General features: G+C 51.9%; 1 protein-coding gene across 4 annotated transcripts; it reads right to left on the reverse strand.

The window, feature by feature from the left end:
• Positions 1-215: 215 nt before the first annotated feature.
• LOC125520864 (uncharacterized) lies at positions 216-3,568 on the reverse strand. 4 transcript variants are annotated; one of them, XR_007288889.2, is made up of 9 exons: positions 3,016-3,568; positions 2,834-2,933; positions 2,668-2,733; positions 2,410-2,527; positions 1,844-1,935; positions 1,574-1,635; positions 1,363-1,411; positions 1,070-1,166; positions 216-733 (listed from the first exon to the last, which is right to left on the reverse strand). XR_007288889.2 is itself a non-coding variant. In XM_048685905.2 (8 exons), the coding sequence occupies exons 1-8, from the start codon at positions 3,288-3,290 to the stop codon at positions 680-682; spliced, it is 849 nt and encodes a 282-aa protein (XP_048541862.2). In that variant the 5' UTR covers positions 3,291-3,564; the 3' UTR covers positions 216-679. The 4 variants fall into 4 exon arrangements, 3 of the variants coding, with proteins under 3 accessions (XP_048541862.2, XP_048541860.2, XP_048541861.2); XM_048685905.2 differs by lacking the exon at positions 1,363-1,411 and having other exon boundaries at positions 1,844-1,920; positions 3,016-3,564; XM_048685903.2 differs by lacking the exon at positions 1,363-1,411 and having other exon boundaries at positions 3,016-3,564.
• Between the last annotated feature and the right edge of the window lie 23,741 nt (positions 3,569-27,309).

Genomic DNA, 27,309 nt, shown 5'->3' on the forward strand with positions numbered 1-27,309 from the left:
ACTATCCAAACAAATATTACCTCTGTCCTAAGATTCTTGTCTTAGATTTGTTTTACATGTGGATGTATCTAACACTAAACGTGACTAGATACATTCGTATTTAGATAAATCTAAGACAAGATTTTTGGGACTGAGGAAGTATACAACAGTTTCAACCCCATACCATTGATATCATCATTCTGCCCAATTCCCGGCAACACAAACACAAGCCGGAATACAGTACTCAAATAAGTAAGCCAAACTTAAGAATCAATTGTTGTACAATGAGAACAGTAGAACGATATCTTCTTGTTTGAACATCATCATCAGACAAGTAAAACGTCCCATGCGACGACCACACCCGATATTTACAGCCATCTGAATCAAGTCAGCTCCCATTACAACACAAAAGGATGATAAACCACACCCTCACCTCGTCCCGTTTTACATTCCCTTCACTTTCCCAAGAATCAAGGATCGACAGCCAGCAGCCGAAGCAATTAGTTCGCACCAAAAAAGGAAACAACACATCCCTCGAAGGCATCATTACTTATTCCATGCCGCCTTGGTCAGTATAACATCTAATTCTACATTGTAGGTCTTCTTCGTGGCATTTGTACAGATCAGGCAAAAGCTCATGTCATCTTTTTCGCTACAGGATGGTTATGTCTCATCGCCCCCAATTTATCTTACATTAACTTCATGCTTCATCCTTCATATGAGTGTTATGTAGTATATCACCATAAGAGGCAACCTTCAGGAGAACACAACAAAACCAAAATCATATTATCGCAATTACCAAAAAATAATCAAATACTGCACCATGACACCGGAGCAACACTATGAAGTGACCAATGCATTAAAGTTTTTCTTGAAGCATTTCCTATTTGTTGGCAGGTTTCGTATCACTAATTATGAAGATGCATAGTAATAATGTATATATTCAAAACATTGGTACAGATGTTAGATTTCTGCTATGTTAGAGCCTGCCAATAACTAACTCACATATTTCACATTTTAACATGCAGTGTTATTACAAATCTTGGTGAGATCATGTATGAATCCTACAAACCACAAGTTTTGAACTTACCACTCTATCCAGTTGAAGAAGTGAATTTAGTTGGCCTTCATTTACAGGTTCTGGCAAGGGACGCATCTGACCCATGACACCAGGCATCTCACTCATTCTACAGCATAGATTTATATTAAGTGAGCAAACTTCAACAAGGACAGATAGCATATTGGCATAAACTGTACAAATCATGCTCTGTCTTGCATCTCACTACTTTAATTTATGAGACGAGGACTCCTCTGATGACAAAAATAAATGACAGGAATGTCCTCAGCTAAAGATTAACATACACAAGTGGTGTCATCACTCACTCGGTTCATATTTACAGCTCCTTTGATCTGATAGCTGCCATGCAAGATCCTACATATTCTTATAAAGAAATTACTCGAACAAACTGAATTAAAGTAGATGACAAAAACCCAAACATATAAATCCTATGCATATGCCATGTGTGTGCAATTAAAGTAGCATACAGGAAATAAATGAAATACAAGAAAAATGCAACAGATAACAATGTCATACCTTTTCAAAATTGTTCGAATATTGTTATTCGTACGTAGAAAGAGATCCATGTTCTCCCCCAGCTATAGGAAATTTGGAATTTCAGACACAATTAGCACAGCTCAAGCTTTCATGTGTAGCTTTGAATTAATATGTGCTGCATGAAAATGTAAATTTTCATTTACATGTTCCATCTGTGGATGGATGCCCCTAATAAAAAGTGTCCACTGCCCAATACCCATTTGGTAAAATATGCCCAGTGATAAGAGACAAAAGGTAAATCATGCAAACCTTGAAAGTTTCAATATTTGCAGAGATCTGATTGAGTAACTGGTTATTTTCCTCCAGAAGATGCTGAGTTGCATTATCTAAAACAGGGACTGCTTGAGAACATTAACATATGAAAATTATTAGGAGAAGTAAGCGAAAATGAAATAGGTCCATGAAATCACACAAGGAAAACATTGTTTAATAGTCATCAATTCATCATATCTAGGAAGAGTTATAATCACATTTCTATTATGTAGTGCAGCAAATCACACTAGCAGACCCGGGTACACAAACTTAAGACTGCATTTAGTTCTTTAAACTCATCAGCTTCCATGTGCTCACTGGAAGTGACACTAAGCATTAAACTCCAAGTGATACAGGTATCTATGGTTTGACCACAAAAAAGGGAAGGAATTATCTCCATGTAATTAACCATAACTGACAATCTCAAGAAATTAGTCTTCAATCAACTTCAACCACAAAATAGGATTTTAAAGATGTCGGACAAAGCTTTGCGCACATTTGAAGTGAGGAAACAACATTTGGCCATTACTCAAGCATCAATAATGAAAATATTTGGGACCAACCTTCATTTGCAGCCAGGCTATTCTGACCTGGATGATGCATCGACATCGAGAAGGGGACTAAATTATTTGGAGGTGCCATCTGAAAATTAGCTAGTGAGGTAGAAACAACCATTTTCTCCTGCAGCGATGTCCAGGGAACTTCATTATCGGAAAAAACAAGATTAATACTGCTGAGACAAGCTAAAGGATCTGCGAAAGGTTCGAATCTACAACAACCAGAGTAAGTATCCAAATGAACCAATCATTAAATGAGACTACCTTCAAGTCCCTTATCCTTTTCCCTGCATAGAATTCATCAGGTTTCCTCCTCCTACTCTCCTTTCCCTGGAATGGAAATAGCACATCAACAAAATAGGAAAGGACCCCTCTGTTCTCTCTGCTTGTACACAACTACTGTGTTTGCAACAGGGGAAAGAACACTTACAGCAGTCCACCGGCATCTTAACGCGACGTCCCTGATGGTCTTAGTGGGCAGCATAGCAGCAATCTTGATGTATTTCATAATGGTGGGCTCACGAGCATACCTGGTGTTGACATTAGTACAGTATAAGTCAACCAGTGCCCGCGTGGTAGCAAAACAGCGATGAGGAGGGATTGGGGTTGAACCTGGCGAGGCCCTCCTGGAATATGGAGAGCTCATAGGGGGTCCAGTCGGAGGGTGAGCCGGTGACGAACTTGTACTTGGGCGACGCCCCCTGGAGCACGGGAGCGTTGGGGGAGGGGAGGAAGACGGGAGGGGCAGGGGGCGCGGGGGCGGGGGCGGAGTCGGGATTGGATTGAAAGGAGAGCATGTTATGGTGGTGGTGGTGCAAGGAGGAGGCCCCCTGGTGGAAGCCCATCCCCATGCCCATGCTGGAATCGGCGGCCATCTCCTCGAACATCGGCGACGGCGGGAGGCACAGCAAACCCTAGCTAGGAGGCTAGGAAGGCCATGGCATTTCGTAGAGGTAATGCAGCCTTAGAGGAGTAGGGAAGGCCTGCTCTGTGGGCAATGGTACCTACGGTTTGCGGGCACGAGGATACGATTCTGGAATTCCCCGGCGAGCAGCAGCCGGAGCCGGGGGCGGAGGCGGAACGGACTTCAGATGAGACGAGGAGAACACTCCTGCGGCTGCGGCTGCGGCTGTCCACGCTACTAGACTAGCACACCCTTTCGCTTCTTTTTTTAAGCATTCCCAACACTTCTTTTTTAAGCAATTTTACCGGGTGTTCGTATAATTTACGTAATTTAGAGGAAGTTGTAAGAGGTCTTTCTCAGTTCATGTAAGCATCTTCCTCAAAATCTGTTCTTTTTTCTTCTATTTTTCACTAAACAAACATACAGATGTCACATGCATGTCTATAGTATCAACATAATAATTCAAACATTTTATATCAGGCATACATACTTGATAATCATTTCAAATCCATAATTTATAAATTTGATTTGAAATTTAAATTTGAATTCAAACATAACAAATGGCCCAAATCATATATTTTTTGAAACGAGAATGGTCCAAATAATTGCAAGTAGAAATAATGTGAAGGAAGTTTATTCACCATGAATCGGCCACAAGTGGTCAACTAGATCATGGCTGTTACCCCGCAAAAAAAAACTAGATCATGGTTGTTCATGGCCCTTATTCTCATAGAGATCATGCACACGGTCATGATGCGTCATAAACCCTTTTGGTATCAGAAATCACGCGCGCAATCATGATGCGTCACAGATCTTTTTGGTGTCAGAATCGTGCAGGATCAGGAAAAAATGGCAAAGTGAGCTTGTAGAACCTCAAATTGCCCTATTGGCATCCTTTCTACATGCTTCTTGACGCCTCGCAAAGTGAAAATTATTCTTACCTTAAGGATTTGACGTTGTCTTCACAAAAATAGACCGTGCCGCATATATGTCATTAGCAAGATAACAGCCCATGTTGTATTGAGGCGCATTGATTTCAAAATTCATCGACGGTGTCTCTCCAACAAAAAGCCTTGCAAACAGATGAGACATTTGCAAAACATTCAGTCCATTTGTTAGATCCTTGCAATCCAAAATATGACAGCCAAATCCAAAGGTCATATGATGCCACGACTTATAGAATTATGGCTGTATCTTTACCTTTCCCTTTGAATTGTGGATGCAGTGTTGTAGAATAATTCTTTCACTTCCAATGCATGCTTTCGGTGCTTCCAAGCATACCAGAAAGCCCTTTGATGCACCCATATGAAGTCTTGCAGTGTCCTATTCATTTGGAGCTCAAAGATATTCTTCTCTGAAAATGATAGGCTTCTCAAATTTCTTCAAACTCTTAATACAAGTGCTCTCTGCCATTTCGATCCCATCATCAGTAGAATCAGCTAGACAACCATATCCAAGCATGCCCATTGCCGCTGAAACCTTCTTCAAAGTATTGTGACCTTATTGACCAACTGCATTTCTTCTTTACACAAAGTACAAGAAATAATCTTCCGTGCCATGGGCAATGCGGAAGAACAAACCCATTGACATTCAGAACCTTCTCCTAAAAGTTTTAAAACCGTACACCGGTTTCTCTCCCAAATAGTCATCCATTAGCTTGTCATGATTGGCTTGATTGTTCGACGGAGTACAAGATGCACAGGCACTGAACCTCCCCATTTCGGTTTCTTGTTTGACATCGTGCCTACATATATAGCAACCATCATTTCAAGTTCTTCATTCTCATCGAGGATGAGTCCTTGAGAAGAACTCAACGAGAGAGTTCATTTGCAATGCAAGCACACACAATCTCAACGTGAATTCTTTGGGACATCAAAAAATTGGTTGAGGAAATTTGTCGAATACCTTGGGGACGAAATTGACCTGAGACACATCTGAGGAGCGTCTGAGTGGAGGGTATCACCGCAGGGACGCGACTGGAGTTCTGACGCCTCGTCGGGGAAGCGGATGGCTTTTTCGAGGGGCGCCAGCATGGTACAAGGAGGCGCCGAACCGGCGAGGGGGCGCGGGGCAGCAAGACAAGGTGAGCGTCCTGAATCTTCGGCGGTTGACTCCCACAAAAGTTTATGCGAAGACACTTCTTCCCATAGATAGAGGGGAAGTTCGGAGAATTTATGGAATCCTGCAAAAAATTGCGCATTTAGGGAATTGTTGGAGAGAGATATTTTTTGGCCTAACATTCCCTAAACGGTGTTTTTTACAGATACCAAAACTGTTGTGGGTCGTCTCTGTGCTTTCTAGGCGGAATAAACATCTAAAGAATGCAATATTTTGAGTTTAATTAAAGGTTTTTGATGAAAAATGGACCGAATTTAAAGAACTGAAGAGTGGTCACTAGTTCCATGGTCTTGCGGCGTCACAAGTAGAGGATGAGTAGGATGGAGAAGGCTCGTGTCAGTGCTAAAACCGACGGATCTCGGGTAGGGGGTTCCAAGCTGGTGATCTTGGCACGATGGCAACAGGAAGAATAGGGACATGGTATTTTTACTCAGGTTCGAGCACTCTCGAAGAGGTAAGACCCTATGTCCTACTCTTATTATATTGACTATGGATAGGGTACAAAGTACAATATGATCTACCTCGAGATCGTATCAATGAGTTCTAACCTCTAAACCTTGAAATTGTGTCTCTGTCGATCATTAAAGTACGCCTTGAAGTGTACGTCAAGTCTTCAGAGAACTCTATCTTGATTACGCTGAGGGCCAGGGAAGGTGCGGCCCATTCTTCAATTGTTGATGGGTCGTCGTCCCGGCCCATAAATAGCAGGTCGACGTGGTGTGCATCCCCTAATCCAGGACACCGTTAGCTGGCCTACAACAATGACGATCGGGTATTGTTGGCACGTCTCACTGATGCTTGACAACCATGGACGTTGAAAGTTCATCTAGTCCATAATAATATTTTGGTGTGATAATAATATAGTTAGTGAAACTAATGACGATTACTAATTTTATTTCGTCATTGGTCTCTCAAGGATTATTATATGGAGATGGTTGACCCCTCCCTTAAAAAAGGAAAAAATGTAGTTTTCTGATGACTTGTGCTTTGGTTTCTTTTAAGTCATAGGACAAGTGCACTATTAAGAGGAGTCAAGGTGCTTCAATAAAAGCATGAGATCATGCAAAACATATACATTACCCATCATACATACATCACAAAGAAACTAAACTCAATACCCTCCTCCTAGGTGCCCATGGTCTACCTACCCCATGCCCACAGGGTCCAAAAAAATCTCTGTGTACATCCCGTGCGCACATGTCTCCTGACCCCATGCCTACTAGGTCGAGTGGAAAACTTACTACAGACCCAGTGTACACGAGATGTTTGACCCATGTGTTGGGGAACGTAGTAATTCAAAAAGATTCCTACGATCACACAAGATCTATCTAGCAGATGCATAGCAACGAGACGGGAGAGTGTGTCCACGTACCCTCGTAGACCGAAAGTGAAAGCGTTTAGTAACGCGGTTGATGTAGTCGAACATCTTCACGATCCAACCGATCCTTGTACCGAACGTACGGCACCTCTGTGTTCAACACACGTTTAGCACGATGACGTCCCTCGAACTCTTGATCTAGTTGAGGACGAGGGAGAGTTCCGTCAGCACGACGGCGTGGCGACAGTGATGATGAAGTTATCGGCGCAGGAGCTTCACCTAAGCACTACAACGATATGACCGAGGTGTTGAACTATGGAGGGGGCACCACACACGGCTAAGAGATTGTCTGTTGTACTTTGGGGTGCCCCCCCTGCCCATGTATATAAAGGAGTGGGAAGGAGGAGGCCGGCCAAGGAGGGGTGCGTCATAGGGGTGTTGGGGAACGTAGTATTTCAAAAAAAATCCTACGATCACGCAAGATATATCTAGGAGAAGCATAGCAACGAGCGGAGAGAGTGTGTCCACGTACCCTCGTAGACCGAAAGCGGAAGCGTTTAGTAACGCGGTTGATGTAGTCAAACGTCTTCGCAATCCAACCGATCCAAGTATCAAACACATGCCACCTCCGTGATCAGCACACGTTCAACTCGATGACGTCCCTCGAACTCTTGATCCAGTTGAGCCCGAGGGAGAGTTTCGTCAGCACGACGGCGTGGTGACGGTGATGATGAAGTTCACCGGTGCAGGGCTTCGCCTAAGCACTATGACGATATGACCGAGGTGTGTAACTGTGGAGGGGGGCACTGCACATGGCTAAAAGATCAACTTCTATGTTCTAGGGTGCCCCCCTCCCCACGTATATAAAGGAGGAAGGGAGGAGGAGGCCGGCCAGGGGTGGCGCGCCCAAGGGGGGGAGTCCTACTCCAAGTAGGATTTGCCCCCCCCTTTCCTACTCCCACAAGGAGAAGGGTGAAAGGATCGAGAAGAGGTGTCTAGAGGGGGTGATTAGACACTAAGTACCAAAAGTTGCAGTTTTTAATTTCTTTAAGTTGAAGTGGAGTTTTGGCACAAGTTTAACAAACACAATACATATCAAGTAAGCATGCAAAGAGTATATGAGCAGCGGAAAGTAAAGCATGCAACTTGCAAGGATGTAAAAGGATGGGATTAGAGTGTGCAAACGCAATTTGGAGGCACAGAGATTTTTGAGACGTGGTTCCGATAGGTGGTGCTATCGTACATCCACGTTGATGGAGACTTCAACCCACGAAGGGTAACGGCTGCGCGAGTCCACGGAGGGCTCCACCCACGAAGGGTCCATGAAGAAGCAACCTTGTCTATCCCACCATGGCCGTCGCCCACGAAGGACTTGCCTCACTAGCGGTAGATCTTCACGAAGTAGGCGGTCTCCTTGCCCTTACAAACTCCTTGGTTCAACTCCACAATCTTGTCGGAGGCTCCCAAGTGACACCTAGCCAATCTAGGAGACACCACTCTCCAAGAAGTAACAAATGGTGTGTTGATGATGAACTCCTTGCTCTTGTGCTTCAAATGATAGTCTCCCCAACACTCAACTCTCTCTCACAGGATATGGATTTGGTGGAAAGAAGATTTGAGTGGAAAGCAACTTGGGAAGGCTAGAGATCAAGATTCATATGGTAAGAATGGAATATCTTGGCCTCAACACAAGTGTAGGTGGTTCTCTCTCAGAAAAGGTAAGTTGGAAGTGTAGGTTCGTTCTGATAGCTCTCTCCACGAATGAAGAGGAGGTGGAGGGGTATATATAGCCTCCACACAAAATCTAACCGTTACACACAACTTGCCAATCTCGGTGGGACCGAATTGATAAACTCAGTCGGACCGATTCAGCAAATCTAGTGACCGTTAGGATTTTCGGTGGGACCGACATGCAACTCGGTAGGACCGATATGGTTAGGGTTAGGGCATAATGTAATCTCGGTGAGACCGATTACACAAACTCGGTGAGACCGATTTTGGTAATAAACTAACCAGAGAGTTGGTCAGGTAAACTCGGTGGGACCGATTCGCTCATTTCGGTGAGACCGAACTGTTATGAAAAGGAAACAGAGAGTTTACATTGCAATCTCGGTAGGACCGATTACGCAAACTCGGTGAGACCGATTTTGGTAATAAATCCATACAGAGAGATTGCAATCCCATCTCGGTGAGAACGAGATCCCTATTGGTGAGACCGATTTGCCTAGGGTTTGTGGCAGTGGCTATAACATCTGAACTCGGTGGCGTCGATAGAAAAAATCGGTAGGGCCGAGTTTGACTTTTGGTTTAGGTCATATGTGGATGTGAGAAAGTAGTTGAGGGCTTTTGAGCATATCACTAAGCATTTTGAGCAAGAGCCTCATTAAGCAACACCTCATCCCTCCTTGATAGTATTGGCTTTTCCTATAGACTCAATGTGATATTGGATCACTGGTGAAGCTATGTACCTAGGGTAGGGTCATAGACCTGACCTAGACATCCTCCCCTAGGACATCACCCTAAAGCCAGGATCATTCAAAGGGTACCATCATCCACTCGACCAGAGACATTCCACTCGGAAGAATCAATGTCACTCAACCGTCGCAGAAGTCACTCGACGGACAGAAGAGCTAAAGCCACTCTACATGAGCAACGGTCATGCATTTACTTATAGGCTTAATTGTCATTTATAGCACTTTAGTGTGGGCGTTACCAGTAACGTTCTCTCTTCAATGTACCTTAAACCTATCGGCGTTCTGGGAACGGGGGTCCCCAGACTTGCCTGCCTGCGACCTGCGGCATGGCTCAAAGGGGGGCCCAGCACGGCCCATCTTCACCAATACAAACTCAAGACCCTCGTGAGGGGCCAAGCCTCGCGGGGCGGACGACACGGAGCTTCCTCAGGCACGGCCTCGTCAGGCTGGCTCGCGAGGAGGCGGAGAGATCAAGGCGGGGTACCTCGCGAGGTTCCCGTGACGCAAGCCATGACGACCCAGGGCGCCAGGCGGGCGCCAGCCCGCGCAGCGTCCTCCTTTCCTCTTTGGTGCAAAGGGGGCAAGGGCAGCCGCGGAGTACCGAGGCATCAGGCAAAGGTTGCCATTTCGGTGCAACGAGACCAAGACCAGGAGGACTACGAGACGGAGGTCACCATGGAGCCCAAGACGGCGTCATCACCAGAGCTTTGCGCAGGCAAAGACTACTTTTATCAGGATAGCTGATACTTGTTGTCCCCCTTCAAATTAGCCCGCCATTGTTGGCTCCCTTCCCGCTCAATATTTGGGAAGAGGACCAGGGCCTCTATAAATAGGACCAGCCACCCACAGAGCAAGGGGACGAAAAAGAGAGAGGAAGGGAAGACGAAGACGAGAGGAGAGAGAGAGAGAGAGAGAGAGAGAGAGAAAGGTGGCTGAACTCCTCCCAACAGTTCATCGCCTCAGCCAAGAATAGACCCTTGCGAGGCTGTTCTTCCTTGTATTGTTCATCATCATCAGCCCAAGAGGCAATCCACACACCACACACTGGAGTAGGGTATTACACCACAACGGTGGCCCGAACCAGTATAAACCTTGTGTCTCTTGTGTTGTTCTCCCTATAGCTTTGATCCTAGCGTGGCGGAGGGGTTCAGGTAGGTAGGAGGCGAAATCTCCACGCGCACCCAAGTGTTCGAACCTCAAGGGTCTGCCAGAACCCGAAATCCGACATTTGGCATGCCAGGTAGGGGTGCGCCGGAATTCGTCCTCCACCGCCCCGTTCTCCTCCGACCATCGCGCTCATGTCTGACGCACGTCGGGCCCGCGCGGAGCGCAGGGCCGCCCTCGCTTCCCGCATCGCCCAGACAGCCCCTGTTGGCGGGCGCCCTCGCCGTTCCCCGTCACCTGCCGTCAACGCCGCCACCGGCTCGGCGGGGGACGAGCAACAGGCATCGTCTCAGCATCCATCCGTGTGCCAAGATGGCCGCACCGCAACTCCCTCGCTCGCCCCAGCTGGATCTTCGTCCCGCGCGCTCCGCGCGCCCATGGAGGCTCAGGCTGCACTCATCGCGGCAAACGAGCTCCTACGCTACCGTCCCGTTGACGACGTCTACGAGGAATGGCTCGACCGCGTCGCCGAGCTCGTCCGCGCTGCAGGGGGTTCTTCCGCGCCGTCCGTTCCGCTGCACCGCACCCCGCCCCGCGCGGGCGACGAGGCTCCGGCGGCACCCCGGCCGCCTCCTCCCCAAGAAGACGCCATGGCACCAAGGCGCGTGGCCCCTGGGCGGAACCCGCTCCGTCAGGTGCCAGCGCGGCAAGAGCAGAGCTGCCAAGAAGTCCCTCGCCCGCCAGAAGCTGCCCGGGCGCTCCCTGCTCCAGCACGTCGCGACCATCCTCCTGCTCCGGCACGTGGGGACATGCAAGACCAGGCTCTCCATCACCCAAGGCCTCCCGTGGCCACAGCAGGCTGCCGCGCCTACACCACCGAGCTGCGCAGCGTCGCGTGGCCAGGCAAGTTCAAGCCGGACCTGCCTCCTCGCTACGACGGCACGGCCGACCCTGCGGAGTTCCTCCAGCTCTACGAGCTGGGCATCGAAGCTGCCAACGGAGACGAGAAGGTCATGGCGAACTGGTTTCCCATGGCGCTCAAGGACGGGGCCAGCACCTGGCTCCTGAACCTGGCTCCAGGCACAATCTCCTCCTGGAAAGAGATGCGCACCCGCTTCATCGCCAACTTCCAAGGTACTCGCGACCGGCCACCCGCCGTGAGCGACATGCGCCGCATCAAGCAACAACCCGGGGAGACCCTGCAGAAGTACATCCAGCGCTTCAACAACGCACGCCTCAAGATCCCCAAGGTGACTGAGGAGGCCATCATCTCAGCTTTCTCCGACGGAGTGCGCGACGTCAAGATGAAGGAGGAGCTGGCGATGCATGAAGACCTGTGCACTTCCTTGGAGCTGTTTAACTTGGCAAACAAGTGCGCCAGGGCTGAGGAGGGGCGTCTCTCCCTCCTCGAGCTGCCTGCCGCAGACCCAGAAGAGAAGAAGCTCAAGGCCAAGAATGTGAAGCGCAAGGGGGCTGCCGTGCTCGCGGCAGAACCAGACACCAAGCGGGGCAGAGATCAGCCGAACCTCCCAAGGGCAGTCGGTACTGCGTGTACCACGACCTCCACACCCACAACACCAGCGAATGCCAAGAACCCCGAGCCGTGCGTGAAGGAAGGATCGGCCGTCGCCCTGACCGTGGTGATCGAGGATACGGCCGAGGAGGAGGAAGGAACGCAGGACGCTGGGAAGACCGTGGCCCGCACCAGGGGTGGCGCGACCAACCTCGCGAGGATCGCTGGCAAGACGCACCTCGCGAGGGAGGCTGGAGGGATCATCCTCGCGAGGATCGCCCGCAAGGCAACACAGGCCTCCCACCGCTGCCGCCGCAGCCAAGGAGAAACGAGGACCGCCACCAGGACGAGGAGGCTGGGGGCTTCCAGGAGCCGCGCGCAATCGCCTGCATCCTGGGCAGAGCTCAAGCCCCAGCCTCTCAGCGCATCTTCAAGCAGTTCGCCCGCGAAGTGAACGCAGTCCTCCCCAGGCTCGAAGCCACGTGCCCTCTCAGGTGGTCGGCGTGCGCCATCACATTCAGCTCAGTAGATCAACTCAAGTGCGCAGCTACAGCCGGAGTCCTCCCGATGCTTTGTTCCCCAATCATCAGCAATGTGGTGGTCACCAAGACCCTCATCGATGGCGGGGCAGGGCTCAACGTCCTGTCCGTAGAGACATTCAACAACCTCCAAGTGCCCTACAGCCAGCTTCAGCCAACCAAGCCCTTCTCCGGTATCACCGACGGCTCCACGGTCCCGATCGGGCAGGTCCGCCTCCCTGTCACCTTCGGGGCACGCGGCAACTACCGCACCAAGCTCATCGACTTCGACGTCGCTCACATCCGCCTGCCGTACAACGCCATCCTTGGGTACCCGGCGCTGGCCAAGTTCATGGCCGTGACTCACCACGGCTACAACGTCCTCAAGATGCCAGGAAGCGACAGAGTCATCACGGTGCCCTGTGAAGAGAAGGACGCGGTGTGTTCCCTGGAGCGAGCCTTTTAGGCCGCATCACTGGAAGACCCGGATCGCGGAAGCAGGAGGCTTCCCGAGGCCACCCCCAAGAAGAAGAAGACATCGTCCGGCCTGACCCCTCAGGAGGTAGGCCCCTCTGGGCCCGTGTCTTCCCAGGGGGAACCTCCTTCCATCGCATAGGAAAGCGCGCCCAGCGCCCTCCCCAGGCGGAGATGGAGATGGCCCGCGAGGAACCACCCGTGCCTCCGGAGCCTCCCGAGGCCCCTGGGCCTGGGGGCTCATGAGGATCGGCTTCCGCGGCCCACCAAGCCGGCTACACCAACACCCCTTCGTCTTCAGCGTCATCAGGTGACATCTTTCAAGTTTCACTTCCGGCCGGGAGCGCCCCCAGGGCTGCATTATTCCCAGGCCGCGTGGGTCCGTCCCTGCGGCGTGTATCCCTTTTATTTCGCGTCGTTAGCTTATCTTGTTGGGGGCGCCCCTCGGGCTGCATGATCCCCAAGCCGCTCGTGCCAGGCCCAGCGGCATGTACCCCATTTGCGTTCATTTTCGGTTATGCGTTAGAACCGCCATGCTTGATTATTTGATGCCGGTCCGCGACGCCTCTTCTTCTCCATGCTGACCACTTGCACGTTAAAGGGGGGTGTACCTAAGCATCGCGACTCAGGGCTCTTACTGGCTCTCCAGCCCTCACCCTCTGGCCTTGACCACGACATCGCAACCTGGCATACCAGTGACGGCTGAGACCAGCTCGAGGGCCGGGACCCGAGGACGTAGAGTGCAGGCATCTAACCGAACTTGCAGGGACACAACACAAGATAAGGCCCAGTGCCAGGCGCAACCCGCCTAGAGGTAGGACCCCGTGAGTCCCGCGCTGGCTCACAGGTGCCCAGATACACCTCGCCAGGCCCTACCGTGCCAGCCACGTGTCAGGCGGGGCTGTACACGCCCCGGGGGTTCCTCCCGGAGGGGGCCCCCCTCCCACGTACCAGTGGAAGCACCATGCTCCGCGCTGGCTGACAACACTGCCGAGGAGCGGCTATGCCCGTACACATACGGAAGCGCTATGCTCCGCGCTGGTGATAAACAACTGAGGGTGGCCTCCGGGCCGCATCAACCTCAGGGAGCCCAGAGCTCAGTGTCTAGCCTCATCGCAACGCCTCCCCTCGGGAGTGCCGCGCGAGGGGGCTGGGCACGGGGGCTGCACCTGGGTCACGCCCAGACGCACGCCGCCCAGCCAGGTCCCCACGGGCCTGGTTCATCACGCGCCTCTCCCTGAGCGGAGCCGAGGTATGAAGGCCGTTTGAGCATCAAGGGGGACTCCTGAGCATCGCGACTCAGGAGCCTAACTGGTCACGTAGCCCCTCACTCCTTGGTCCCGTCCTGGTTTCCGGCCGGGGCTATTGCTGGGTGAGGTACGCGCGGGGCCGGGCTCTGCAGACATAGAACGGTGGATCCACCCACATCATACCTCCCTACTGGCTGTTCGTGCGCCAAGGGGGACTCCCGAGCATCACGACTCAGGAGCCTAACTTGTCACGTAGCCCCTCACTCCTTGGTCCCGTCCTGGTTTCCGGTCGGGGCTATTGCTGGGTGAGGTACACGCGGGGCCGGGCCCTGCCGGCGTAGAACATAAGCAAGTAGGAAGAAAAGCGCAAATTTCAAAGGAATTCGAAAGCAAATATTACAGTCCACACTGTTATCCCAATATCAAACACAAGTTTAAACGCCTCCCCGAGGCATGATACATGTGCAGGAATTAAAAGCAGGACAGGAGCCACGATGGAGTCACTTGGCGGCGGGGGAGCAGCGCGGAGCGGGTTCGCCTCACGGAGCAGCGGGGTCGGCAGCGCCTTGCTCCGGCTTGGTGCTGAAGGCCCGGAACTTCCCCAGCAGAGCCTCCGCACGACCCTTCACGGCCTCGGCAGCAGCAGCGGCACGCTCACCGCTCACTGGCTCCAGCAGGCTGTCGAGGTCGACACCGGGATCGCGAAGGTAGATGTGGGTGAGGACCCGCGTCAGTGCTGCAGAAGACAGGACGCGCGCCTCGGCCTTGGCCGTGGGACCAAGGCCAAGGGCGACATCTTCAAGAGCATGAACCAGGAAGGGAAGCAGCTTGGCGGGGCCGTCCTCAGCGTCGGCCAGCGGGCTCTCCAGGCCGTTGTCATAAAGTGTTCTCAGCGAGGAGCGAGCCTTCGCCTCCAACTCCGTGAAGGCCGTGCGGTCCTCGGCAAGAACCAGGGCCTTGCCGTCCAGCTCGGCCTTCCTCGCCCCCAACTCCTGCTCCAGCGCGCCTAGGCGGTCACGGCGCTTCCTGAGCTTGGCCTCCTGGCCCTCGACGGCTGCCTCGCGAGCCTTCACGCCTTCTTCCTGCTCTTGGCGAAGGCGGACCTCTTCCGCGAGCCGATCCTGCAGGCCTTGCAGCTCGTCCTCCAGCGCCTTGCAGTGACCGCGGACGTCGACCACCTCCCCCAAGGCTGCATCGCGGGCAGCCTTCGCCTCTAGGGCGGCCTGCTTCTCCTCGTCGCATGCCGTCGAGGCCTGGACCAGCGCTGCCCGAATCGAGGCGTCGGAGCGAACCCATCCAGAAGCCAACTCCAAACGCCCGGCCACCAAGCGGGGGTCGGCGCCAAGAAGATCCTGCCGCAGTCGGTCCAGCTCAGCAACAGCACGATCCAGAATGGCAGAAGGAGTCGGAGAGATAGCGGCTGGTGGAGTAGGAGGAGAAGGCGGCAACGCAGCCGCAGCATCCTGAGGCGGAGTCTGCCGCGCCCCGACAGCTGTAGTGGCGGCGGCAGGCAAGAGCACCTTGGGAGCCACTTGGTCCGCGGGGGCTGAGCTCGCCCCAGCCGGCTCAGCCAGACCTCGCGAGGACAACCGGGCAGGAGAAGCCTGTGCGTCGCGGTCACCTTCCTTCACGAGCAGAAGCGCCGCCACGGATGGAACCTCGGGAGCCCCCTTTGGCTTCTTTGCTGCGGGCGCCAACCTATCCAAAGATGCGGACGTCAAGCCTCAGAAGCAGAGCAAGAGATAAAGACAAGAATCGAATGCTTACGAGTCGTCGCCCGGCCTCCGGCCAAATTTGAAGCCTGAAAGCCGGCTGGAAGGGTCAACCTCGGAAAGCTTGGAGGCGGAAGGTGCGTCTGCGGTTCGCCCCGGGGCCGGGGGAGACCCACGGGAGATCAGCCCAGTCTTGTCCTTCTTCGAGATCGGGGGCGAGCTCCCGCCGTCCTGCTCATCGTCGTCTTCGTCGTCATCATTCAGAGAGAGGCAGAGAACGCGGGACCTGCGCCGGGGGAGGGGAGCCCTCGACTCTCCGTCAGTCGGCTCGGAGTCAGGCCCTCTTCCGCGCTCCCCTCCCTCCTCCTCTTCGCTGGAGTCACCGGAGGGCACGTCCACTGGTTCCTCGGGAGCTTCCAGGGGCACTGGCCCATCCCCGTTGAAGACGGGCATGGACTTCACCACCCGCTCCCAGTCGTTGCGGAGGAACAAGGGCGTAGGAGCGCCCTCCAGCCTCGACACATTGCCCCCGACCAGAGATTGGAGAACCGCAGCCAGGTCTCCGGCGGCCAAGGCCGCAGGGTTCGAACGAGGCCTCCACATTGGAAGCGAGTACTGCTGAAGCGGAGCCAGCCGGTGCTCCAGGAACTCCCTCAGCAGTGACGCGCCAGTCAGCGTCGCCGCCGCCATGTCGGTCGTCCTCAGATCCGCATCCATCCTCTCCAACACCATCTTCATGCGGGGATCCGTGAGCTCCGCTCGACCCCGGTCGCTGGAGCTCGTGGGCTGCTCCGTGGGCAGGATCAGCCGAGGGTGGATGCGCCCAGCATCATCCAAGATCCACTTGCTCCTGAAGCCCTCAATCCTCTTCCCAGAGTTCGAGATGGCAATGGCGCCGCCGGACGCGACGAAGCTCGCGCATGCGGAAGCAGTCCCATGAGAGGTCCGGAGGTAGAAGTAGTGGCGCAACAAGGCCACTAAGGGCTGCACCCCAACATGTGCTTCACAATAATAAGCAAAGATTGCCAGGAGAAGGACGGAGTTGGGATGGAGATGCAGAGCCTGTAGCTTGTAATGGCGGAGGACAGAGAAGAAGAACTCGGAGAAGGGAGGCACCAGGCCAGCAACAATGGCACTTACGAAGAGCGGATAGAAGGTGCTCCTTTGACCCTCAGGGGTAGCAGAGCCGGCCTTGAACACCTTCTCCCCGTCGATGCCCCACGCCGTCGCCATCCGGCGCAACCGGGCAAGGCCCGCCTCCGACATGTTCGGCGAGTCCATGGCAGACGAGTACCAAGCTGCGGCCGGGGGCTGACGAGGCTCCATGGCTCCCTAGGCCGCGCGGTCAGAGCAGATCTGGAAATCCCGGAGGAAGGAAGGAGAGGCGCAAGAAAGGGGATCTGAGCAGCAACTGGAGAAAGCAAGAAGCAGGGCCTAGGCGGATGCCACTCCTTTATCAACTCGCGCGGTTACTGAGGCGCCCACGTCCAGTCAACCGCCACGCGGCGCCCAAGGCCGCAGGCTGTTAGGGCCCGCGGCGCTTCGCTCTTGCCCTTCCGCCTCCCTGCACGGCCAAGTCCGGGCGCGCCTTGGGCCCGGGGGCTACTGTCGGCGTTCTAGGAACGGGGGTCCCCAGACTTGCCTGCCTGCGGCCTGCGGCGTGGCTCAAAGGGGGGCCCAGCACGGCCCATCTTCACCAATACAAACTCAAGACCCCCGCGAGGGGCCAAGCCTCGCGGGGCGGACGGCACAGAGCTTCCTCAGGCACGGCCTCGTCAGGCTGGCTCGCGAGGAGGCGGAGAGATCAAGGCGGGCTACCTCGCGAGGTGCCCGTGACGCAAGCCATGACGACCCAGGGCGCCAGGCGGGCGCCAGCCCGCGCAGCGTCCTCCTTTCCTCTTTGGTGCAAAGGGGGCAAGCGCAGCCGCGGAGTACCGAGGCATCAGGCAAAGGTTGCCATTTCGGTGCAACGAGACCAAGACCAGGAGGACTACGAGACGGAGGTCACCGTGGAGCCCAAGACGGCGTCATCACCAGAGCTTTGCGCAGGCGAAGACTACTTTTGTCAGGATAGCTGATACTTGCTGTCCCCCTTCAAATTAGCCCGCCATTGTTGGCTCCCTTCCCGCTCAATATTTGAGAAGAGGACCAGGGCCTCTATAAATAGGACCAGCCACCCATAGAGCAAGGGGACGAAAAAGAGAGAGGAAGGGAAGACGAAGACGAGAGGAGAGAGAGAAAGAGAAAGGTGGCTGAACTCCTCCCAGCAGTTCATCGCCTCAGCCAAGAACAGACCCTCGCGAGGCTGTTCTTCCTTGTATTGTTCATCATCATCAGCCCAAGAGGCAATCCACACACCACACACTGGAGTAGGGTATTACACCACAACGGTGGCCCGAACCAGTATAAACCCTGTGTCTCTTGTGCTGTTCTCCCTATAGCTTTGATCCTAGCGTGGCGGAGGGGTGCAGGAAGGTAGGAGGCGAAATCTCTGCGCGCACCCCAGTGTTCGAACCTCAAGGGTCTGCCGGAACCCGAAATCCGACAAAACCCTCTGTGACGTGGGCTGGCTGGGGTCCTGACGCATTCTATATAAGCCACCCCCTCCACATGCACAAGGGTTCGCACCCCCTATAACTCACACGCATATAATCTAGTCGACCGCCTCCGGGCTCCGAGACGTAGGGCTGTTACTTCCTCCGAGAAGGGCCTGAACTCGTAAAAATCGCGTGTACAACTCCTCCATAGCTAGGATCTTGCCTCTACATTCCTACCCCCATTCTACTGTCAGATTTAGAACCGCGATAGTTGGCGCCCACCTTGGGGCAGGTGTCTTAGCGACTTGTTGGAGAAGTTGCGATTTTTCCAATCCCCGTCAACATGGTTTCAGGTGGAGGTTTGGCCGAGGGCCGCGAGATCCGTCTCGGCGCGCTCGTATTCGTAGCCGACGACTCCGCTTGGCTCCAAGAAGCGCCAGTCGACGCTGAGGCGCTCCCCGTCTGCGGGGCAACGCACTTTCGTGCGTGCGTCCGTGGCGTCCGGCAGCCGTCGAGTCAGTATCGGTCAGCTCTTGTGTTGACCTCACTCCCTGCAGCCCACCGGAGCAAATGTTCCAGTCGATCGAGGCTTCAACGGTGGGTGAGGCATGCGGTGTCTCGCCAGTCGGCCACTCCCAAGTCGTGACGATCGAGCCGGACGAAACTCTCTACGGCCTATTCGACCTGTCGACTGGCTCCGTAGAAACTGCATCCGAGTGCGATAGCAGCGACCCCGTGACGGAAGTTTTGATGGTCAATGGACCACGCAGTCCTCCTAGCTTCACCCGTGAAGACGGAGGAGATGGGGCCGGCGATCTGTCGCGTGTTCACGAAGAGTATCGCCCCGAACCCCTCTCTTCGCAGTGGAGGGAAGAACTTCGCCGCTGGAACATGGATGCGCTTCACACTCCTATCGTTGGTGAAACGCTTGAGGCCCAGGCCTTGGAGGAGGCGCGCCTGGCCAACTTGGCTGAGCGCACTCGACTGGAGAACCTCCAGCGCACACTCGACGAGCGTGCTCGGCAGCGTATCCCCGAGTCCAATTGACGTCAACTTTTTCCGCCTCCGACTCAGGTATACCGAACTCCGATCTAGAATCTCGCAGTTGCGGCCCGAATAGCGGAATCAGAAGTTGGTCGAGGTTTGGTGCAGATCCGGGCTTTCCTCCGAGCAGCGGGGGAGCAGAATACAACAGTATCTCGGTCGCGGAATAGGATCCATAGCAGATCTGTGGTTGCAAACACAGTCCAGTCGGCTCACAGCCCGAGATCGCCCCCGAGGCATGAGGGACGTGTGTTATGGCATATCTCTCTCAAGGTAATTTTGGTGATTGATGACAACATGTTTGCGGACTAATCTTGTGCTTTGAATAATTCACAGATTCTCCCCTGGCACGAGACGCCTTCTTCCCCTCGGAGTGTATTTCAAGACGGTGTAGCTCTTTCGTTTCTTTCTCGGTGGACTAGTTGCGTAGAGGGCACCATACTATCAAGAGGGGGTCCGCTGGGGTTTTTTCATGGGTGGAATCATCACGTACACATCAGCTTCTCACCCTCCGAGCATTTCCTTTCCATTGAAGAGATCTCTCCTCTCTTCCTTGTCCTGTCTGGGTCACAGCGGTAGTACCGCTGAGGAGCCAAGCGGCAGTACCGCTCCGCAGCGGTAGTACCGCCCGTGGCTCCACAACAGTAGTACCGCTGGGGGCCTGGCACCTCCGCCTTGTTCTCAGCTTCTTTGAGAGATTTCTTCTCTCTCGCGCGTGCGCCCCAGCGGTAGTACCGCACTGCCTGCGGTACTACGGCCGAAGGGTCACAAGCGGCAGTACCGCTCCACAGCGGTACTACCGCCCTTGACCCCACTGCCGTAGTACCGCTGGGCAGTCTAGCTCCTACCGCGTCGATTCGAGAGGTCTTCTTCTCGTGTCGGGTTTTGCGGCACTAGTCACGGTTGTAGTGGCGATAGTACCGTTCCAGCAGCGGTAGTACCGCCCTACCACCGCGGCAGTACCGCATTTGGGTCCATTCCCTACTAGTCTCCTCAGCGCGGCAGTACCGCTGGCTGGAGCGGCAGTACCGTTGTCCTGGCGGTAGTACCGGCCCCTCTCAACGGTAGTACCGCCCTGTGCGGGGCTGGTTGGTGGGGGGCAACGGGATTGTTGCCCCCACTATAAAAGGGAGTCCCCTTCTTCCTTCTCACCTACCTCTTCCTCCCCCAAGCTCCATTTATTGCTCAAGCTCCATTAAATACTCCAAGCTTCATTTTCGCCCGATCTATCTCTCTAGCTAATCAAACTTGTTGATTTGCTCGGGAGTGGTTGAGAAGGCTCCGATCTACACTTCCACCAAGGGATTTTCGATTCCCCCACTCATCCCTAGCGGATCTTGTTACTCTTGGGTGTTTGAGCACCCTAGACGGTTGAGGTCACCTCGGAGCCATATTCCATTGTGGTGAAGCTTCGTGGTCTTGTTGGGATCCTCCGGTTAAGTTGTGGAGATTGCCCCAACCTTGTTTGTAAAGGTTCGGTCGCCACCTTCAAGGGCACCAATAGTGGAATCACGACATCTCACATTGTGTGAGGGTGTGAGGAGAATACGGTGGCCCTAGTGGCTTCTTGGGGAGCATTGTGCCTCCACACCGCTCCAACGGAGACGTACTTCCCCTCAAAAGGAAGGAACTTCGGTAACACATCCTCGTCTTCACCGGATCCACTCTTGGTTATCTCTTACCTTTACTTGTGCAAGCTCTTTAGTGTTTCTACCCTTGCTTGCTTGTATGCTTGTTGTTATTGCATCATATAGGTTGCTCACCTAGTTGCACATCTAGACAACCTACTTTGATGCAAAGTTTAATTTGGTAAAGAAAAGCTAAAAATTGGTAGTTGCCTATTCACCCCCCCTCTAGTCAACCATATTGATCCTTTCAATTGGTATCAGAGCCTCGTCTCTTTATTAAGGACTTTACCGTCCAAAGAGTATGGTTGATACCGTAGACGGTGTGGAGGAACACTCCAGTGTGAATCCGATCTCGTCTACGGGAGATGGGGGAACTTAGGTCTCTCGTGAGGAGTTCAATGTGGCCTTGGAGACACTGAAAACCTCCATGACGACCGAAGTTGAAAGCATGTTTACTAAATTTCTTGAGGGGCTTAAACTATCCACCGCACCGTTGAAAGTGGGTGATCCCACCAACAAGGTGTCGGATGCTATCCCCGACAAGGGGGAAGCTAGCAGTGAAAAGGCTCCTTCTTCTAGTGGCAAGAATGGCACCGGCATCTTTGCCCATGTGGAACCACCACTTGTTTATGGTGGACCGGTTCCTTCCACTCATTTGAATCATGCCGGTCCTCCCCCTAAGATTGTGAAAAATGAGGATTTTGATTCTTGGGTTTACCGCTTTAAACGTCATTTAAATCATGTGAACACTAACCTTTGGAGAATCATTGAAGAAGGTTTCTATCCACATGATCCAAGCAACTTCACTCCTCGAGAAGCCGCGGACAATCAATTCAATGAGAATGCTCTCTTCATCATTCAAGATGCAATTCCACCCGAAGACCTACCTCATCTTCGTCCCTTCGCCTTGGCCAAAGATGCATGGCATTGTGTCATGTCTCTCTACCGGGGAAGCGCAAGCATTCGACGCTCCAACTATGAAGTGGTACAAGATGAGGCCGATGAGTTTGCAATGAAGGAAGATGAAGAACCTCGTGAGCTTTATCAGAGAGTAACCAAACTCGCGGTCTCACTACGAGATCACGGGAGCAAGGACACGGATGACAATTGGATCAAGCGCAAATTCCTCAAGGCAATGATGCCCTACCACAAGGCCATGTCCTCCGTCATTCGTCAAAGACCAGACTTCCACACTTTGACCTCAAGTGAAGTCTTGGATGAGTTTGTGGCCATGAACATTTTGGACAAGACCGCCGACAATGCGGTGCTCCGTTCTCAACGGGCAAAGAAGCCTAACCCTGCATTGAAGGCCAAGCTCACCGTGGAAGAAGAAGAAGAGGAAGAAGAGGAGAGTAACCCCGAAGATACAAAGTATGCATATCATGAACACATGGCACTTGCTTCAAGGCAATTTTGGAGCAAGAAAAACTCGAGGCCCAACTTTAGCAAAAACAACTCGAGTGGCACAAGGGGCAAGCAACGTGTAAGGACTTGCTACAACTGCGGCAACGTGAGTCATTTCGTTGTGGAATGCCCGTATGAGAAGAGGGAAGACAATGGTGGCAAACTCATCCGAAAGGACAAGGCCAAGTCATTCCCCAACAAGAACAACTTCACCAAGAAGACTCCTCCCAAGGCTTTGGTTGTGCAAGAAGAGTACAATGAGGATGATGACGATGATGAAGATGATGAGTCGGTTGCCATGGCCTCCGTTGCCATTGCAACAACGTCACGGTGTCTCTCTTCGACTCACCCAACGAGAGCATCACCGCCAAGTGCCTCATGGCTAAAGCCACCAACAAGGTAACCTCCAACATCAAAACTACCATCATTAATCATCCTTCCCCAACGGATAGCATTAATGAACTTGAGGGAGCTAATGTGGAGGCTAACGAGTTTGAGGCCTTTATGGGCAAACTCAAGGGAAAATCCAAGAAGCACTTTGTTGCTCTCTTGGAACAACTTGGTGAGGTCAATGACATGATCGAGGCTCACGAAGACACCATCTCTAAGATGGAAGGGCATAGTCGTGACTATGCCGATGAGATTTCGGATCTTTCCAATGCTCTTGAGGAAGAGCGTGGTCTTCGTTTGGCTCTTGAGGAGTCACACAACGTTGATCATGCTAAGTTAAAGAAATATTATGATCATGCCCTCATTGTTTCTCGTGTGCTAAATTCCGAGAAGGCCAAACTCGGGGTTGATCTTGCTAGACTCAAAGTGGAGTTTGATATACTTGACAAGGCCCACAAGGCCTTGAAGGGTATTCACGCTAGTCTCAAGGAGTCTCATGATCAACTCCAAGTGAAGCTAACTAAGGAGAAAGCAACTTTTCCTCATATAGTTTTAATTGATAATGCAAATGCTACTAACCCGTGTTGTGAGCATATACATCTTGTTGAGGAAAATGCTAAGTTGAAGGAGCAACTTGAGAGAGGTCTTGCGACTTGCATACAAGGCAAGAAGAACCTCAACGATCTCTTGATCAACCAAAAGGGAGGTGTGGCCAAGGAAGGGGTTGGGTACGTGCCAGACTCCAAGAACAAGAAGAAGAATGACAAGACCAAACGACCTCCTCCCCTCATGCAAACCTTTGTGAGGGAGGGAGAGAGTGTCCCTGAGGAGAAGAAGAAGAAGAACAATGTCAAGAAGGGCAATGTCACCCCTCCCAACAAAGCCGGCGATTTTAATCCTTCTTATGTGTTATGCCGTGCTAGTGATGGGCATGTTTATGCCAAATTTGTTGGTTCTCTTCATGAGTATATTGAATGGTATATTTGGGTTCCTAAGACCCTTGTTACTAACATCAAAGGACCCATTACCAAATGGGTACCTAAAACCAAGCATTGATCTCTTGTAGGTGTTTGCTTCCAGTGGTGGATCATGGTTGCTTGATAGCGGAGCTACAAATCATATGACCGGAAGCAAGGACTTGGTGGTGGACGTGCACAAAGTTCCATCTATGCCCACCAATGTCGAGTGGGGTGACGCCTCATCCTCTAAGGTATTGGGACTTGGCAAGGTGGTCATCTCTCATGATCTCACGATCGAGAAGGTCATGCTTGTTGAGTCCCTTGCATACAATTTACTTTCTGTTCGTCAACTTGCAATCATGGGCTTTGCCACTTTCTTTGATATCGATACCGTGGCCCTCTTGTGGAGCAAGACTCTTAAAGTAGATTTTGTTGGGCATGTCGAGAACGGTCTATATGTGATTAACTTTTCGGAGCGACCCACTAAGACCGCGACATGCCTAATGGCTAAAGTTGATGTGGGATGGCTTTGGCATCGCCGTTTAGCCCATGTCAATATGAGATCTTTGCAAAGTCTTCTCAAGGGGGACCATGTCCGTGGACTAACGAATGTTAGTTTTGTTAAAGATCGTGCTTGCAGTGCCTGTATCAAAGGAAAGCTACATGAGAAGGCTCACCCTCCCACGACTATCATTTATTCAAAGAGGCCCTTGGAGCTCCTTCACATAGATCTTTTTGGGCCCCCATCCTTCGATAGTCTTGGAGGTAGGAAGTATTTCTTGGTGATTGTGGATGACTACTCAAGGTACACATGGGTGTATTTCTTCAAGAGGAAGAGCGAGACCCAACAAACCGTCATCGACTTTGCAAATGAAGCACAACGTCAGCACAATGCAAAGATCTTGACAATAAGAAGTGACAACGGCACCGAGTTCAAGAACTACACCTTGGATGAATTTCTTAGTGATGAGGGAATCAAGCATCAATATTCCGCACCATACACCCCTCAACAAAATGGTGTTGTGGAGAGGAAGAACCGGACGTTGATGGATGCGACAAGGACCATGATGGCGGAGTTCAAGTCTCCGTACAACTTTTGGGCCGAAGCCATCAACACCGCGTGTCATGCATCCAATCGGCTCTACCTCCGCAAGGGCTTGAACAAGACTCCATATGAGATACTCATCGGTAACAAGCCCAACCTCAAGTACTTCCAGGTATTCGGGTGTAAGTGTTTCATTCTCAAGAAAGGTGTTCGGTTGTCTAAATTTGAGGATAGAGCTTATGAGGGCATATTTGTTGGTTATGCTACAAACTCTCATGCTTACTGTGTCCTCAATAAATCCACGGGACTTATTGAGGAGACGTGTAACATGGAGTTTGATGAGAATAACGGCTCCCAAGTGGAGCAAAGTGGCACTTGTGATATAGGTGATGAAATTCCTCCTCAAGCCATAAGAAGAATGGGTGTTGGTTTCATCCTACCCATTGAGGAACCCCTTGTGGCCGAAGGAGAAGGACAATGCTCCACTCAAGTGGAGCCATCACCAACCCAAGGCCCACACGCTTCCGAAGAACAAAGTGAAGGCCCTCAACCTCATGAACAAGACCAAGGGCAAGATCAGACTCAAGACGGTGTTGACACACCAAGTGATGCCCAAGGTCAAGTTCTCTCCCCCGAGCAAGTTCAAGATCAAGAACAAGTTCATGACGGCGCTCAGATGATCAAGTAACCGCTCCTCAACTCACCACCGAGGAGGAATTAGAGCGTCGTGCCGCCAAGGTTGCTTCCAAGCTCTCCACCAAGGATCATCTCATGACGAATGTGCTTGGAAGCTTAAGAAAGGGGGTAAGCACTCGTAGACAATTAGCAAATTATTGTGAGCATCACGCGTTTGTCTCTTGTGTGGAACCCCACAAGGTCTATGAGGCGCTAGAAGATCCGGATTGGCTCAATGCCATGCACGAAGAACTCAACAACTTTGAGCGCAACAAAGTGTGGAGATTGGTGCCAAGGCCAATGGGGAACCACAATGTCATTGGAACCAAGTGGATATTCAAGAACAAGCAAGATGCCCATGGGATTATCATTCGCAACAAGGCTCGTTTGGTAGCACAAGGCTACTCCCAAGTTGAGGGTATCGACTACGGTGAAACCTTTGCTCCCGTTGCTCGTTTTGAATCCATTCGCATGTTGATTGCATATGCTTCTCATCATAACTTTAAGTTACAACAAATGGATGTGAAGAGTGCTTTTCTTAATGGTCCCATTAATGAATTGGTTTATGTCAAGCAACCCCCCGGGTTCGAGGATCCCTACTTTCCCGATCATGTGTATCAACTCGATAAGGCACTCTATGGCCTTAAACAAGCCCCACGTGTGTGGTATGACCACCTTACCAAGTTGTTACAAGACCGTGGTTTTGAAGTTGGGCTAATCGACCCCACTCTTTTTACTAAGAAGGTCAAAGGGGAGTTGTTTGTGTGCCAATTATATGTTGATGATATTATCTTTGGTTCTCCTAACAAAGCTTTCAATGAGGAATTTGCCGCTCTCATGACCTCAAAGTTCGAGATGTCCTCCATGGGAGAGTTGAAGTTCTTTCTAGGGTTCGAAGTGAAGCAACAAAGAGAAGGAACCTTCATCAATCAATCCAAATACACCCAAGACATGCTCAAGAGATTCAAGCTAAGTGACGTCAAGCCGGCCTCCACTCCAATGCCCACCAAGTGCCAACTTGACTTAGATCCCAATGGTAAAGTGGTGGATCAAAAGGTATATCGTTCCATGATTGGTTCCTTGCTTTACCTTTGTGCATCTAGACCGGACATCATGTTGAGTGTGGGAATTTGTGCATGGTTTCAAGCCGCACCTAAGGAAAGTCACTATGTGGCGGTCAAACAAATCTTTCGATATTTGGCTCATACCCCAAACTTTGGCTTATGGTACCCAAGAGGATCAAACTTCAAGCTTGTAGGGTACTCGGATTCCGATTGGGCGGGAGACAAAGTGGATAGGAAGTCCACTTCCGGAGGGTGCCAATTCCTTGGTTTCTCTTTGGTAAGTTGGTCTTCCAAAAAGCAAAGTTGTGTGTCTCTCTCGTCCACTGAGGCGGAGTATGTTGCCGCCGGTAGTTGTTGTGCACAACTTCTATGGATGAGGCAAACTTTAAAGGATTACGGTGTCACTTGTGACAAAGTGCCTCTTTGGTGTGACAATGAAAGTGCCATCAAGATTTCTCTCAACCCAGTGCAACACTTCAAGACGAAGCGTATTGAGATTTGGTATCACTTCATCCGGGATCACATTAGGCGAGGAGAGATCGAGCTCAAATATGTCAACACTCATGACAACCTTGCAGATATTTTCACGAAGCCCTTGGATGAAGCAAGATTTCGCGAGTTAAGGCATGAGCTAAATATCATTGATTCGAGCAATGTGGCTTGAACCCATGCACACCCTACCACGCTCAATTTGTTGTCTAGTTTAGGTGTAGGCATGGACATAGGGGGAGTGTTGTTCTCTCAATGAACTCTCCCTCCCCCCATTATGCATAAA

Source organism: Triticum urartu, chromosome 7A, assembly GCF_056163025.1.
Source record: "Triticum urartu cultivar PI428250 chromosome 7A, HENAU_Tu73, whole genome shotgun sequence".
Lineage (NCBI taxonomy): Eukaryota > Viridiplantae > Streptophyta > Magnoliopsida > Poales > Poaceae > Triticum > Triticum urartu.

Excerpts from the sequence above, each read along its gene's own strand:
- LOC125520864 (XM_048685903.2), bottom strand. The coding sequence starts at position 3,290 with ATGTTCGAGGAGATGGCCGCCGATTCCAGCATGGGCATGGGGATGGGC. Across the intron at positions 2,934-3,015 it reads TTCCAGGAGGGCCTCGCCAG|GTATGCTCGTGAGCCCACCA; the intron begins GTTCAACCCCAA and ends TGTCAACACCAG. Across the intron at positions 1,167-1,573 it reads ATTCGAACAATTTTGAAAAG|AATGAGTGAGATGCCTGGTG; the intron begins GTATGACATTGT and ends TCTATGCTGTAG.